Below are 15804 nucleotides of genomic sequence, written 5' to 3' on the forward strand. Positions count from 1 at the left end.
CCCGAGATGACAGGGTGAGGGGCTTTGGTTCGGGCCAACGGTGTCCTTTCCGGACAAGGGGGCTGCTGTGGAGCAGCATGAATCGAGTTTCCGCGCTCAACGCACAAAACAGCCATGTCGGTCGTCAGGGACACTAGCACAACAAGCCCTCGGATCGCCTCAACACAACAGTTGTCAAGGGAAACAACCGCGCAGACCGCAGAAGCAGCCTCCGCCACGACGTGACCGCAGCCGGATGCGCCATAACCGGTTCTGGCTCTGGGTTCCACAATGACAAACAAAGATCGACTGGCACACACGGCGAAGTCAAAGCGGCCTTGAACATGTGCATTGCGGCTTGATGGAGAACTTTCCTCCTGACTCACAAACAGTGGCTGGGCCACACTTCGAGAAACTTTCTCGTGCCCGCCCCTCGAAAACTGCATCACAGCGTGCTAACCAAACCCAGTATGAGCACTCGACTTGGAGAAGCACGCACTGGTTGACCGCCTGCTTAGGCAACGGGTGCAAGAAAGCCGCCAGCTTGAAACGGAACACATGTTGGGCAATAGAGGCTAGCTATACGTTGTAGAAGAGCTGTGGAAAGGAAACAGTGAAGAAATATATGAACTATATCCTCACGATCGCTACAAAAAGGGCACACCTCCCGAGTCGGGACGGCTGCGAAACGTCTGCAACTAATGGACGGACAGCCACGCGCTAGGCATTATACGTGGACATACAAAGCGATGTCATACCGATCGTCGGTGGCCTGCCTGACTTGACTGGTCTCCCGTGGTGAAGTGGCACCCCAATGGACTGCTGTCTCGCAGAGAAGTGGTTCTTGAGGGGAAAAGGAAAGGTTGACGCTATCTTCTACAGCCCTTGCGGGAGCACGGCTCAGCGCCAACCCCGAAATGACCGGGACGCACCCCTTTTTATTTCCCCTGCATCCAATGGACACGCGGACTTGTGGGAGACGCAGGCCTCTCCACCGATCGCCGATTCATGACCAATCAGGCAAGCCGACGCGATCCAATGGGTGGCCAGAGTAAGCGACCAGACATGGCCTCGAATACACCCCGAGGGAAATAGAACTAACCGTGACTGAGTGATAGCAGAGCCGAGCGAGAACCGACCGCGACGCGGACACGTCCCTATCTGTCTCGGGGTCCCTTCAAGGTCGGCCGTGTGCGGAAGAATCCTTTGACGGCGCGCACCCTTAAGAGAAAGTGACTGTCAGGTACGACGACGACGGCCGGGCGAGAAGCTCATGCCCGAGGCGCCGTTGCGACCACTTCCGCCGGCGCGACCACCCCTGCGCAAAGGGTCCCGCAGCCCGCACCGCACCTTTCCGCGGTTCCACGTCTCGGACACCACTCTCCGCGCGACTCCACCCGTACCAAAGAAAGACCCTAGCAGTCACAAAAAGAAAGAAAAAGAAAGGCGCCCGCGGCATACTTTCTTGGCGACAGTATGCGCGTACCCATTTTCAGATTTGCGAAGCAACAGCGTTCTCGCTTTATCACGGGCATCGCTACAGCTATTATTCATGCCACCGCAAAATATGCGCAATACGTCTTTTCGCGTGGCCTAACGTACAGGAGTCGGAAACCAGGGACAAGGCGCGTGCACACACACACACACGTATATATATATATATATATATATATATATATATATATATATATATATATATATATATATATATATATATATATATATATATATATATATATATATATTAAATATTCTTTTCACTGCAAACCCTTTCAGTAAACCTCGTAAATTCTTTTCGTTCGTGCGTTTCGAGGTACCTTGACATTGCACATAAAAATTCTCCAAAACTCTCTGAGCCATTATTCATGCTTTGCTTCCACTGAAAACACCAATGACGGGGCTTCAGGAGGAGGAGGAGGAAAAGGAAGAAAGGAAAGGTAGGGAGGCCAACCAGGCGCACGTCCGGTTTGCTACCCTATACAGCGGAAGAGGTTTAAGGGAAGAAAGGAAAGGGAGGGAAGAAGGTACTATCGGTGTAAATACGTGCGGATGTGCCGCGGTATATGTTGCGACTAATGCACCATGAACTAAAGCATTCAAACAAAAAAGCACTGGAATTGCCGCGCATTTCCGGCAGTAAGGAAATAGTTAGCTAGCGTTCATTCAAATACCACATTTCCTTGTGGCAAACCTCAAGGCCACTTGCAAATAAATACAACCAGCAGCTCTGCCACTGCAAGCGGTTATTACAGCCACTAGCCCCGTTTGTCATAAGAAACAATGAGACGCTTAAAGCTACGTATTTGACACGGTTATCAATACGCGTTGATCCTAGAGCTCCGCCTTACGGTGGCATTGGGCGCTCAATTTTCCATGCTCGCCCATCGTGAAAAAGCTACTCTCAAATAACGCACGTTGATCAACCTCGAAACGCCAGCCGTCCCCCTGAGTTCGGTAGCCAACCAGATGAATTTCTGGTTAACATTCCTGCCTTCCTCTATATATTTCCTCCTCCTCCTCCAAAAACCTTTTGGTTTTCTTGAAAAAAGAAAAATGTACAGAAAGAAAGAAAGAAATTCGGGCATATCGGAAAGTAGAGCCGTAAACGGTAAACGCCGGCAATACTCGCAATCCGGAACATTTCCTGGCTTCAGTATATATATATATATATATATATATATATATATATATCGCACTATATGCACGCAACTTTTCCCACTCCTGCATTACCTTTATGACACCTTCCATACACGTTAGTGATCCGTGTAATAGCACATGGACTCGTTTACGTTGCATTCATCGGCAACGTAAACATAAAGCAAAACAATAAATGCGCGGGAGCCGACGTAACGCCACACAGCAGAACCGCTCACTCGCTTTCTAAATGCGCGATCGAGAACGCGCGATATTACGGCGAGCTTTTAGCGTCGTCGTTAAGAAAGTCGGTGAGAGGCTCTGTATGGCTTTTTCGCATCGCTATGATATACGATGTTTTTCTTCCTGTTTACCCAACCGTAGAAAGTTAGGGATTGCAAGGTTTCGGCAACGGCTGGCTGCGCGCGGAATGAAGAGCGTCCGTGCATACAAAGAGCGGAGGCGAGGGAGCGGAAATACTACGCGTGAAATGGACCGTGCAGAAAGCCCGTAGCGTGGCCGAATACATAGCAGCTCCCTGTTGGCGTGAAAGAGGGATTGCGCAGAACGGATACCGAAGAGCGAGGAGGGAGTGAGAGGGTGACATGTAGTAGAAGCAGATGTTTGTGACCACACAACACACGCGGACCGAGCCTCCGCCCCGAATGTAAATGATCCGTTGGCGTGATGCCGGCAGTCTGATAAGGGTGCGTAAGTGCGTGCGAATGTACAGCAGTTCCAGAATCCTGCAAAAGTTGCGCACTGATTTGCGAGACAATCGTTACGGTATACCGCGCACGCTGGTAGAGAGCGCGCGAACTATATATAGAGTGAAATGCACGGAACGTAAAGTGCCTGGATGTATGCCCGTATATGTGGCCTGCATATACGTATGTCAGTGGGTGGTGATACGAATTCCCCTCTTCTTGCGCGTTCAGAGTTCATTATTCATTAAGTTCGAATTCGTTCGAGGCCCCTATATTCCGGTGCTAGGGCTTTTCCTTGTCTTCAGTAAGGTGCGGGCGGCCGATCTCTGTGACTTCGCGACCCGCAACGTAAGTTCCCTCTGCGTGTGGTTGCTTCCGCGCGACACCCCTACCAAGCGTTTGTCACACACGTATTTTCGTTACACCCACCGTATGCGAAAGCCCGAAGTCCTCACTGTCCGGACCGTGAAGCACCTATACTGTTTCGCACTACGATCACCAGGGGGGAAGTCTGGCGCTGCGATCATTCGGCCACCGGCGGAATCGTGGATATCGTGCGCAATTCGTCTACGATTCGCAAAGAATTTGATGAGTAGAAGCGCACTACCTCCTGTTTTCTTTTCTTGTGGTTCATTTGTGTGCCGCGAAAGATAGCGTCGCAACGCGCTATAGATTCGGCATTTAGGAGCTTCACGTTCAGAAATAATTCGCTCTATTGCGTAATTCCTAGCGGGCAAATAAATCGCCGGCAGTTTCAAGCATTAGTGTCACTAAACCTGAACGGTGTTTCGTGCGTAACACTCGTTATAAAGTGATTACATCTCGGAAGGTAGGCCGTATGGACGGCGCGCGCAGACTCTATAAAGCCTGGTCTTCCCCCTATAGCATATTTTGCGAGAAATTTAATGAATCATAAAAGAAACTGAATACGCTCGCTGTTGTTGGCCATTAATCGGGATCCTGATACGGCCGCTTCGATCTTCCGACCAGTGGGAGTCGCGATGTGTTCTGTTCCCACACATCGATGTCGCGCACAGATTCCCAACCTTGAACTTGTGCCAAAGTGATCATCGACAGCTCGCGCTGTTCCGCGCACGCATATTCTGCGTTCGATTTCATGATTCGTTCTCCAGCACGAACCGCGCGCGCACTTGCTCGACGCCCGAAACGAAGATCAATTTCTCAGCGGCTATCGTGGAAAGCGCTTCCGTCGTATTTTCGGCGTGACGCAGCGTTTGGCGAGCTCAATCTCGCGCTCTGCGACAGGCCAGGTTACAAACGTGCGCTGAAATGTTCCTCACAGGGCTACTTCAGTTACTGTGTATACGCCATTGGTATGTACACGTTTCGTCAATAAAAAAGCGTTTTATCCAGTAATCGATCGCGCGGAGTAAAAAGAGTTGCGTGAGCGCTGCAGGTCAATCCAACGGCGAAAATACGTCGGAGCTATACACTCCATGTGGTTGCTACGCAAAGAAATGTTGTGAAAACACGGTTAATGGCACGCTCTGGCGTTGCAAGTGGGTCACGGAAAGATTTAATAAAAGTAGCAACAGCAGCAGATATCTCACGCATATAAAAAAAAAAAACAGAAGAAAGCCTTAAGTTTGCTGTTATCTATATAAACGCCGCTGTTTGTGCAGGGCATTGCGAGTGTAAAGCATTTAGAACGCTTTTTTTTTCTGTACCTTAAGGGCCTAGCGGACATTACGTGGGGTAGAGAGTGAAGGCACCCATATTAATAGATTCGGGGAAAGTACATGCGCAAGAAACACCTTGCTCAGTAATCAATGAAAAGCCAAATGCAATTGGCGCTTGCTCTGGAATGTTCCACTGCGACACAAAAGCAGTGAAATCCGCGGCAATGCTGGATATACAATAAAATTTACGTACGATGACAACTACGCCAATAGGGCGGCATACAATTATCGGACATATTACGAAGAAATCGGAAGGCTATATACCTTCCCCTAGAAAGTTTTGACGTGATTGAAGAAGCAGAAAGCACAGGAACAAATGAATGAACCGGCAACGCTTTTTGTCGTCGTTGCTTATATAAGCACCGTTCAAAAACGCACTCACCTCGGCTTTGCTGACGGGCGCCGCATTGTTGCGGCGTGCCTGGGACGGCTCCCCGCGGGGCAGCTCGCAGCGCTGATCGTCGAGCCGGCTGTTCTGCAACTTGTTGAGCAGATCGAACAGGTCGCTGGACTGCGAACGCATAGAACGCACGGCTTGCAGGGCGGCAGCGCGGAACCTGGACGACGACGACGAGGACGCCCCCTTGGGCATCTCGCCGAGCGCCTCTGTGGGCTCTCCTTTTTTTTTTTTCTTTTCGTTATCACGAGGAACTAATGTGCGCGCGCCGCGGCTATTGCGGAGAAGGCCGCGAGCAAACTTTTAGCGGAAATGGCGCCGCAGCTGCCTGCGATCTCATGAGAAAGAGAGAGAGAGAGAGCGATCCAGAGACGTCCACGTTCGGCAACTATATATCGCGACTGTATACCACTCTCGCGGGCGACGAAAGTGGTCGGTTTGTGCGTGGAACCTCCGGCCTCGGTCGAGCGCGCACTCCGCAATCTTTGCTCGTTTCCTGTGCGGCGACTGGAGATGGTCGGCTCGAGCGTCGAAGTCTCAACCGAGCCCGCCCGCTGTGCGCGCCTGTCTGCTTTAAAATTCCGACGTGTCCAGAAGTCGTCTTCCGGTCGCGACCTGCCACTCATTTACCGCAGAGTTTCCGCGCGCCCCTTATAGGTCTGCTGCACTGCAGTAATGCCGGACAGCTGCGCGTGCGTTTGCCGCGGGGTGTTCGACTCGACATCTTCGCGGACGCAGAACTGACCTTGACCCAACTGAACGCACTTCATCTGGCTCCGCAGCGTCGGACGCTGTGCGACGTGGAAACGAGCCCTCCGCAGCTAGCCATACCCGGTGGTCCCGCTAAGTCTCAGTTCACGGTCGCTCAAGCGAAAGGAGATCGCACAAATTGGGACCTCCGTCTGGAAGTCGTCTACTCTCAGGACACCGCGCACACGCACACACACGAAATGTAGTAAAGGCCTCGAGGAGATCCTCGTCTTGTTCTGCACAACACAGTCCTGCAGGCAAAGCATCCAGTCACGAAGGAAGCATGGAGCTCGAAGGTTCACGGTCAAACACCGAAAGCAGACGAATTCCTTCCGTCCATCGAAGGCTCCCTACAGGCACGAACGAAACCGTTGTCCACGCAGACGAACGTTTCCTCGGATCTCGGAGCGCGTGTACCGACGCGCGCGCCGCACACAAACACGCACGGGGCGAACGTCTGGTTACCCAACTGCCGCGAGAGCAGCGATTCCCAAAGCGACTAACTCCTCCGGCTTCGGTGTCACTGTGCTACTATTTCGTGATGCGAGCACGGCGCGACAGGAAACCGCCAGCGTTGCAGCTGCGCACGTAGCAACGGCAGGCAGCCGCTGCGGCCTCCGTTGTATTGCACGCCCTCAGAAATCGCATACACACGCTGTACGCCGTACTACAAGCTATAGATAGATAGACGTTTATCAGCTTTCTGGTACCACGAATGTGAGAGGCAGATATTCAGGAAAACGGCTAGACTTAATCGGCGTTCGCGTAATCACAGGGGGCAAAAAAAAAAAATTTTCTAGAAACCAAATCCTCGAGACTGCAGCCACTGCGGCAGCGCGGCCTTTCCCTTCAATAGCGGCGGCACACTTGGACGACGAGCACAAACCCCTCGAACGCACGCGAATATAGGCTGACACGCTCGGCGTGACACCTGCTTGTTCTTCTGGCGGAAAAAGAACACCTCTGCTAAGTCCTCTCCCGCCTTCCCCGCCCTCCTCTCTGCTCTATTATTATTTTTTCTTTAGTTTGATTTCTTTTCGCGCGCGTTCGATCACCGCGGCCTCACTATGTATTCCAACACGTCGCCTATTGAAAATTTTGCACAAACTGTGAGCGGTGACAGGTTGCCGCGGCTGCCGCCGGCGACGGACAGACGTATCACGCGTCTTCCGGACACCTTTACACAGAGGCGAAGAAACGACGACGGCTTTGACGTCACACAGGACCTGCCTAGCGCCACGTCGCCCTCCTCAATGACGAATAAAAAATAAGGAAAAGAGAGAGAGACGACAGACGACGAAAATAATATTAATAACGCGTTCCAAGAAAGCGATATGCAAATACCCTGTCGACTTGAGAAAAAGAAAGGAAAAAGCTATGTAGCTGAAAATATCTATATGTTATGACGGCCACCGTATATCTACGACACTGACCTTAAAGCTTCTGCACAATGACCCTCCATGTGATCATATATAGAGGGACAGGATATATATTTTTTTTATTTCACTTTCTTTTTTAGTATAGGGCACGCTGCGACTGTCTGGAAAAAAAGATAAGGATCTTCCACGTGCGCATGCATGACAGCTCTTCCGAGTGTGCGCACAAACTGCGAGCTTCGGATTTGTTGCAAGATTTTAAAAATAACATGAAAAAATAAACGTAAACGTCAAGACAGCAGAGTGTCTTGAAATTTGGTGCTGAAGAATTAAAAACTTTCATCGACGCGAGATACTGCACGACATAACATTGCAGTGATAAGTATTACGCCCCTTGCTCTCTTTTGAAGTCGGCTGAAATTGCTCTAAAATTGACGTCACAGAGACGAGTAGACGACAACCTAGCACCTCTTTTATTCCAGATCTCACATAGTTTATTTCTTGTTTATTGTTTTGTTTGCCCCAAAGGAGACTGTCTAAAGCTATTTTGGCACTTTAAAGGGACACTATGGAATAGTAAATTAGTTTGGACTAATAAAGCATTCTTTCAAAACTCTATTTTTATTCTACTCGCGGAAAGAGATTAATCCGCACTACGCAACATGAAAGCCAAACTTCCCTTTCTTGAATTTCGTACCAAAGCCACAGCGCCGGTACTGAAGGATGACGTCACAGGTTTCAGTCTTTTCCTCGAGCTTGCGTGGCGTTGGCGCCGGAAATACTCTCGACACTTGCTGGGTTGCTTCTTTGGTTATTTCATAGTGTAAAGTAGCACTTCTTTACCAATAAACAGCCAGATTCGAGCAGCCACCGTCGCTATTCATGACGTCACAGCGAGCTTAAATCAAGAGTGGCCGTTTTCCTATCTCAGACACGCGATTTACTAACGCAGCTTACCTTAATATTCTTCTGCAACGTTGCTTTAAATGGACGCTAAGAGAGGAAAAGTAGACTAAGCGTATTTGTATTGTTATACATTACGCTTCCGGTATTAGAAACAGGCAACGCTTAAGCGGGAGACACACGGCGCGATTCGGCGTCCGGTCCGACGTGGTGCGGCGCTGCATGCTGCGGCGTGCAGCAGCTGCAATATATACGACGATTCGGGGCACATACGACGTGCTCCGAGCCTGCAGATCCAGCGCCCCAGCTTTTACGCTCGGGAGACCTCATATCATAGTCGGGAAGCACAAAACAAAAAACTCTGCACAACGCTGCGTCGCTTTACTTACGCGAACGTTTGTGCCTGCGCGAGCGACAAAAAAAAAAAAAAAAAAAGAAAGAAGAAACACTTCGCAACGACGCGCTGTCCACTGCAACGGATCCGCTTACTCTTCGCAACGTAACCAACAAACTGTTGGGAAACGTACCGTGGTGTCGCGGTCCGAAAACTATTCGCGCCGAACGTCCAGTATACGCCCGCGCAGCGCCGTGACCCCAGGTTGCCTCTTTCGGTGGCGGCAAGCACCACGCTGGGAAACGCGTTTGACGTCCGTGAGCCTCAGGCTGGATACAGCGTTGCCCTCGAGCGTCACATTTCGCGCCGAAAACGCGAAGCGCCGGCTGCTGCCGGCCTCTTAACGTACACAGCGCATGGAAGCGCCAATGGCAACGCGCCTCGTGAAGGCGCGAAACCGCGCGTCACGAGTCAAGTGAGCTTGTTGCACGCGCAGCTGCAGAGCCAAAGGTCGTGTGACTGAGCAAACGTCGTTCGTACCACCTGACCAAAGTGTTGCTGGGGGAAGAGTCTCTCCAGATGATAATTCAGAAGAGTGAACTGCTGGGATGTAGCTGGTTATCCGACACTATAAAAGAGTTTTGCGCCAAAACCTCACGCACTTCTGTGTGCGTGGCTGTCTCTTGCGTGCGAGGTCTTGGCGCAAAACTCATTTATTGCAGCTGATATTTTCTTTATAGCTTTCATGCGCTCATGTTGCAAGTCCGAACGGTACAGGGAGCAGCAGGTGCACCTTTTTAACCTTTCTGTTTAGCGCAATGTCTTGCACCATCACGAGCTGTCACCATCGCAGCTTACTAAGACGGGTTTGTTAGGTCACTTGTTTTTCCGCCAAGTATGAACTCTGCAAAAGTGCGAGGTCGACACACTGTCTGCTGGGGAAAAAGCTGGAGTATAACGCAGAGTAGCGCAGTCTGTCGCAACTAGCGCGGCTGCTCCCTTCTGTAAGTCTCTCGGTATTACGGCATGAACGTGTACCGTGTGGTACGTCTCTACTACATTAAAGAGCTCTATTACTGTGGATCAGACGGTCTCTCGGGGAAAACACTTTTTCTTTTCTTTTTTTATCGGTCCGCAGGGACGCAGCACAAGCTCTAACTCGGCGAGATATATGCATCGTTGCTGTCAAGGTCTTGCCATGCGAAGGGGCGGGGACGTCGCATTGACAGCTCTCTCTCGCTCTCTATTAACACATATATTATAGTTTTGAAGCAAGGCGCAACGCCGTTACCGTCAGGCAATAAAGAATCAGTAACTGCCCGGACCTATAGCAAAACCTTAAAAAGGTCCTGAACCACGCTTCGGACTCGGTGAAAAAACAACACGGTCCGTGGATGGCATAAACTACTGCGGACATCTCAGTCACATTTTTGCAGTCGTGTGCTGCGTGTGGAGCTCGCAAACGGAGCACGAAGCCACTTTTTTTCTGAAAACACTCTCTTTTCAACGTAGGCCTGCTCGTCACTCTTTTCTGGAAGCTTTATTTCGTAATATAGCGGATTGCCATACGCGGCTGCCATTGGCCGATAGCTGACATCAGTCGAGAAGGGTGTTTGAATCAGTGCGCTTTTCTCCTTACTGCTACCGTGTATATCTATTGACGCAGTTTGATAAGTAAGCCGAAGTAAGCCACTCTGCTTTCGAATTTCGATAAGGATCGCATACTTGCGGAGCAAGTTGACTATCGTCCGCTCACGCTCGGATAAATTAAACTTTGGCCGACCCGCTTATACGTCTCGTAGTCGTCGGGCCTGGTTAATTTCGACTAGGTTTGAACACTCCACTGACCTCGAACCACGCAAAACCGCAAGCGTGCACGTCAGGCCACATGCATGCTTGACAACGCACGCTGCCTCCTGGCCGCAGCTGGTTAGACATCTTGACAGACTTCGTTTCGTATTGAGCGTGATAGCGCTTCAAAATGCGCAAACCGGATGTGGCTACTATCCGTCGCTCGAGCTGGTGCAGGATAAAGCCGGTCCGTACCACTTGGCATGTACAGACCTGAAGCATACGAGCGCGAGTCACACAATCAAGCCCTGTCGTGCGCAAAGCAAACGCTGCGCACGCGCATCACAGTTGCACGTAGCTGCGGTCTGCTACGTAGCGTAGATACAGCGGCCGCCGCGGTGTGGAGCGACGAGTCCGCTGCCTGAGGGTACTGCGGCTCGCTGAGCGTTGTAAGCACGCTCCGCTTCGCCGCAGCCTTCGCAGTGCAAGGCATTGAGGAAGGAACGAGAGCACAGCGAACGGGATTGTACGCGACCTACCAATAACTCCGCTTCTTCTGACCGCATTGAAGCACTTGTTACGCCAAAGTAATACTTAAAAAAAAAAGTATATTTTAACTTGAAATGCATTTCTCGACTTCGATAAGGAGTAGTTCAGGGCCCCTTTAAAGGTTAAGGGTGGTCCTTTCTGAAAGGGAACCCCGAGCGCGAGGCCTGTGCTCTGCGGAGCTTTTTTCTTTTCTTCTTTGAAGTAAAAAAAAAAGGGAAACTCAAAGAAAGAATTAGTTTAGATAAAATTGACGCTATAAATTGTTCGTTATGAGCCACTATCGGCAGAAACATATATTCTTTTTTTTTAGATATAAGAAAACTATTCTTTAAAACATTTGTTTAAGAGTGTACACTTTTAAAGAAGTTTGCATCCATTGGGGCTTGTCCCACAAAAATAATCGGTATCTGCCTTGCTTGCCTTTTCTTTCTTGAAAACTCGGCGCTCGCTATACTTTCTTACCGATACTGCTCTGTCACTCTGATAACGCGCCAGCCGTTCGTTACTTGGAAGTACCGGGCTCGCAGCGTTAAAGAAAGGAAATGCGGGCAAGACAGATGACGATTATCGTTCACTCTTAAAACAGTTGCACCCTTTGGGGTGTATATTTGTCCCACAACAATAATCGCCAGCTGCCCTGCTTGCGTTTCCTTTCTTGAAAATGCTGCGCTCGCTACTTTCCTGCCCAGAATGCTACGTCACGCTGATAACGCGCGTGCCGTTCATGACTGCGAAACACCGGGCTCGCAGCGTTAAAGAAAGGAAATGCGGGCAAGACAGATGGCGATTGTTGTTGTGGGACAAAATACGCCTCAAACGGTGTTAACTTTTTTAAATGTGTTGAGTGGCAAATACAGACTCCAAAGGGTGCAACTGATTTAAGAGTGTAGTTCTAGCAGGGGCTTGCCTATAGGCCATGCCTGGTTATTCTAGCCGCCAACAGATGACGCCACAAGCGGACGTGCTTTAACGTGCTTCCCTTGCTGCCACTTGCTGGCGCTCTAAGCAGCCTTCGCAGGGCACAGGCGACGCACTTGGGTGTTCCCTTTCATAAAGGACCACCGCGTACGATTCACACGCATGTTGCTGCTCTATAGCAACCGTGACTTCACGGTCTACGGACACCAAAATCTTGCACTAAAAAGGTCTGTTCACTAAAAAAAATCTCACATGCTTAGGAAACTTGCCCTTCGGCCTAAAATGTCCCCCAGTGAAATTCATAAGAAACTACAACAAGGTATAGCATAACGATGAGACCTCGTGCTCAGTATCCCTCTCTCCCTCGTTGGAAACGAGCCAACTTACCTTAGCGACATCTTCTTCGACCGATCTCCTCCGAAAGCAGTCATCTTCTAAAGGTCGAGCCATTGTGTCTGCAAGAGAATAGACCCGTGTTCACGTACTTGAATTAATGTAAAACGCATACATAATGCATATACGTTATTTCACTGTAAGGATCGTACCTAAAAAAGTATCTCGATTGTCTGTAGACTCGCAGGCTAATCTTTTTTATTGACAAATTTAACCTTACAATTTTCTTTAGAAGGCAGGAGCGCGAGCCGAAGGTTATCGGCGTCCTGGAAAAGATCAAGATGAAATGTCCGAGAACATGGCACCTCCGCACGGGAGCACCACCAGAAAGACCTTGAATTACACTAGACCGCTCCACTAAAGCACCTCGTGCGTTTCGGAGCGACTGGGCAAGCACTGTAAAAAAAAAGAAAAGAAAAGACCCAGACTCGAGAACATTTTCATTTCCTGAACTCAATCACCGTTAAAGTAAGTCTGAGACTGTACATAAGTATGCACACTGTGGTCTCCCTCCTGAACATGAGAACTCCTCGACTCCTTAACAGGACACTATCATATTTGAGGATATTATTGATATTAGCAAAATATTAGAAACGTTAAATCAATTTATATCGATAAACCGTTCTTTCAGATTTCTTTCGTCAATTTCGTGGTAAGAACTTGAAGAGAAAATGAGGAGGAGGAAAAACTTTATTGGCTCTAATTGATTAGAAATTAGCGGTGGCAGATGTGGTCGCAAGGGTGAAGAGAAAATGAAGTCCAGACCCACTTCTTTTTTAATATTGCGCTAGAGTGTCAGGGCTGCTACGTCACTGACTTAGGGGATTTCTAAGTATTACTTTGCATTTCCGCGGGTTCGGTTCACTACTAAGCAAATTTACTAAAACTTGACAAGTTCTGTCATTTGATTTTTTTTTCATAATAGAACGCAGCCAATTTTTAGCGATAAATAGTTAGCTAGGCCGGAACAGACGCTGTAAAAATTTGTGACGTCACAGCGAGCTGGTCCGATAACTTCAAGGCAGCGGCGCCACCGCTTATCTGTTTCTGCGTCTTCTATGACTTACCAAACCTCATGTCTGGCTATAACAGTGGATTTTTTGGTATTGTACTCAGAAGTCACCGCAATGACGCGTCTTCAATACCGGCCGCTTTCAGAGCAGACTGTTGGTTCGTGGAACACCGACCTATATATAGTCGTCAAACCACAAGTCGGCCAAGGCACTCTTTAATTTTTTTTTCTTGTGATCGAGTGGCCTATTAGGGAGACTATACTTCTGACGGGCGTCCCCAAACTGTGATCCTTTTTTTTTTATGATTTCTTTGTCTTTTGTTTAGAGGAGTGCACTTAAAACGAAGGCTTCTACAGACAAGCTGCACATTTGGAGACAGACAGGCGTATGCGCAAGCAAGCATTCGAGGACGAAAACAACATAGAAAAACAAGCAAGAAGAACAGATTACAATGCTGACGCTTCTATTTCCCTTCGCTGTTTGCCGCTTGAACCTGGACGACCATCTCTCCAATGCAACCTTTGGAAACTTCACCGTGCCCCGTTCATCCGCGAAAGTTCACGCCATCACAGCAAGCCTTCGTTCTTGCATGCGTTGAACGCGACGAAGGCGTTGCCACATCTTCTTGACGTCACGCTCTCAAGCGCGTCGACTATGACTGCGCACAACCGTTGAGCACGCAATCGAATCGCTCTGCTTTCGCGAGCGAAGGCTGTGTGTGTACAACGACACGTGCACGGAATGAGCGCACCACGCGGGCGGGTGTTATCGTCTGGCGTTATCGTCGCGTAACGCCTACTCCGCGCATGCGCCGTGAGTCACCCGCGTTCTATGATCAAGGGACATCTGTCTCGGGCAACCCGTACAGTTCAACGACCCTGCCTGATAGAGTCAAAGTTAAATTGAACTGCGGGGTTTAACTCCCGGAGATTGCATGGTCGGTTATGAGGGACGCCGGTACACAGGGTGTCCCACGTAACTTGAGCGAAAGATTGAAGATATGCAAATGACACGGCAGGTGGACAGAATCAAGGTGTTGTCAGATTATCTTTTCATTCTACCTAAATAGATAATTAGTCTTAATTAATTAGTCACCTTATCAAATGTTACAATTATATGAAAAGGGTCAATGAGAAAATTGTAGAGCGACATGAAAAGTTCCCGATGCAGCTTTCTGTTGCTCAATACGGGCTACATAAAAGCGTTTTTCCGAGCGTGAAAGAAGCCCGCGAATACACGCAAGGTACCTCGAGCGGCCAGTCGCGCGGCAACTTTGCGTGCACTTGCGGGTTTCTTTCCCGCTCGGAAAAACACTGATGTAGCCCGTATTGAGCAACAGAAAGCTGCATCGGGAGTTTTTCATGTCGCTCTACAATTTTCTCATTGACCCTATTCATATAATTGTAACATTTGATAAGGTGACTAATTATGACTTATTATCTCATTAGGGGGAATGAAAAAAAAAACTATCTGAGTATCTCAATGCGACGGCAAACGACATTACCTTGGTTCTGTCCAGCTACGTGGCATTCGCATATATTTAATGCTTGGCTGAAGTTACGTGGGACACCCTGTATAGTGGAGGGCTCCGGTTTAGTTTTGACCACTTGGCATGGGTTCTTTTACCCAGTGCACTGTGCAAGCATGTTTTTCACAATCCTCCCCCATCAGATTACGGCCGCCGGTAACCAGAACCGAACCCGCGCCCTCGTGCTCAGTATACCAAGGCAGCTTCCTGATCAGTTTATTTTCTTTCTTTCTGATACCGTAAGGTACGCAAAGGTGTGCTACTCATCCGCTATGTAGTGGCAGTTCTTTTGTGTGCTCCGAAGAGGACGAGCCAAGAGTCCATAGCAGTTGTCGTAAAGCTAACAACAAAGCTGAATTTCTGACTGGTGTTGCAGTGGCGTTAGGGCAAGGAATCCACCAGGCCCATCGACAAATAGGTCCAGTTCTGGGAATGAAGGAAAAAGGGATTGATTTGACATTAGTTACACGGCTACAGTTAAGGAAGCCCACTCCATGCAGGAGCAAGTTAAACGTCCGAGTTCACATCAAGACCGTTCACGTCATCAAGTTCACGTCGGCCCTAGTGCATGAAAAGTATCCGCATTTAATACCGTCGTCTTCCCTAGGCGACTCAACTATGAAATCCGATGACTGTATCGCCGCCAGCCACAACCGTCGAATCGGTTGCGACACCACGCATATGATATCGCATCGTTCCGCAGCGCTCCCACCTCCGATGCGCTCCTGCATGCCGTAGCAGCACTCCTACCTGCATAAGCGCGACTGAACGAGGACGTAGAAAGAAACAGATACACAAAGACAGCGCTCCTCTGTGTATCTGTTTCTTTCTA

The 15804-nt window shown here is 49.2% G+C and overlaps 1 protein-coding gene across 5 annotated transcripts in view; it reads right to left on the reverse strand.

Moving 5' to 3' along the window:
• RapGAP1 (Rap GTPase activating protein 1) overlaps nt 1-15804 on the reverse strand; it is a 314819-nt gene that overhangs the window by 73735 nt on the left and 225280 nt on the right. For 2 of the 5 annotated variants that reach the window (XM_075685746.1, XM_075685745.1), the window contains 2 exons: nt 12426-12493; nt 5403-5531 (listed from right to left, as the gene is read on the reverse strand). In XM_075685746.1, coding sequence (XP_075541861.1) covers nt 5403-5531; nt 12426-12493 — 197 coding nt within the window. Of the gene's footprint in view, nt 1-5402; nt 6956-8973; nt 9158-12425; nt 12494-15804 lie in introns of those variants that run through there. The other 3 variants (XM_075685748.1, XM_075685747.1, XM_075685744.1) reach the window with 3 other exon arrangements.

The sequence above is a fragment of the Dermacentor variabilis genome, chromosome 3, assembly GCF_050947875.1.
Source record: "Dermacentor variabilis isolate Ectoservices chromosome 3, ASM5094787v1, whole genome shotgun sequence".
NCBI classification, from domain to species: Eukaryota; Metazoa; Arthropoda; class Arachnida; order Ixodida; family Ixodidae; genus Dermacentor; species Dermacentor variabilis.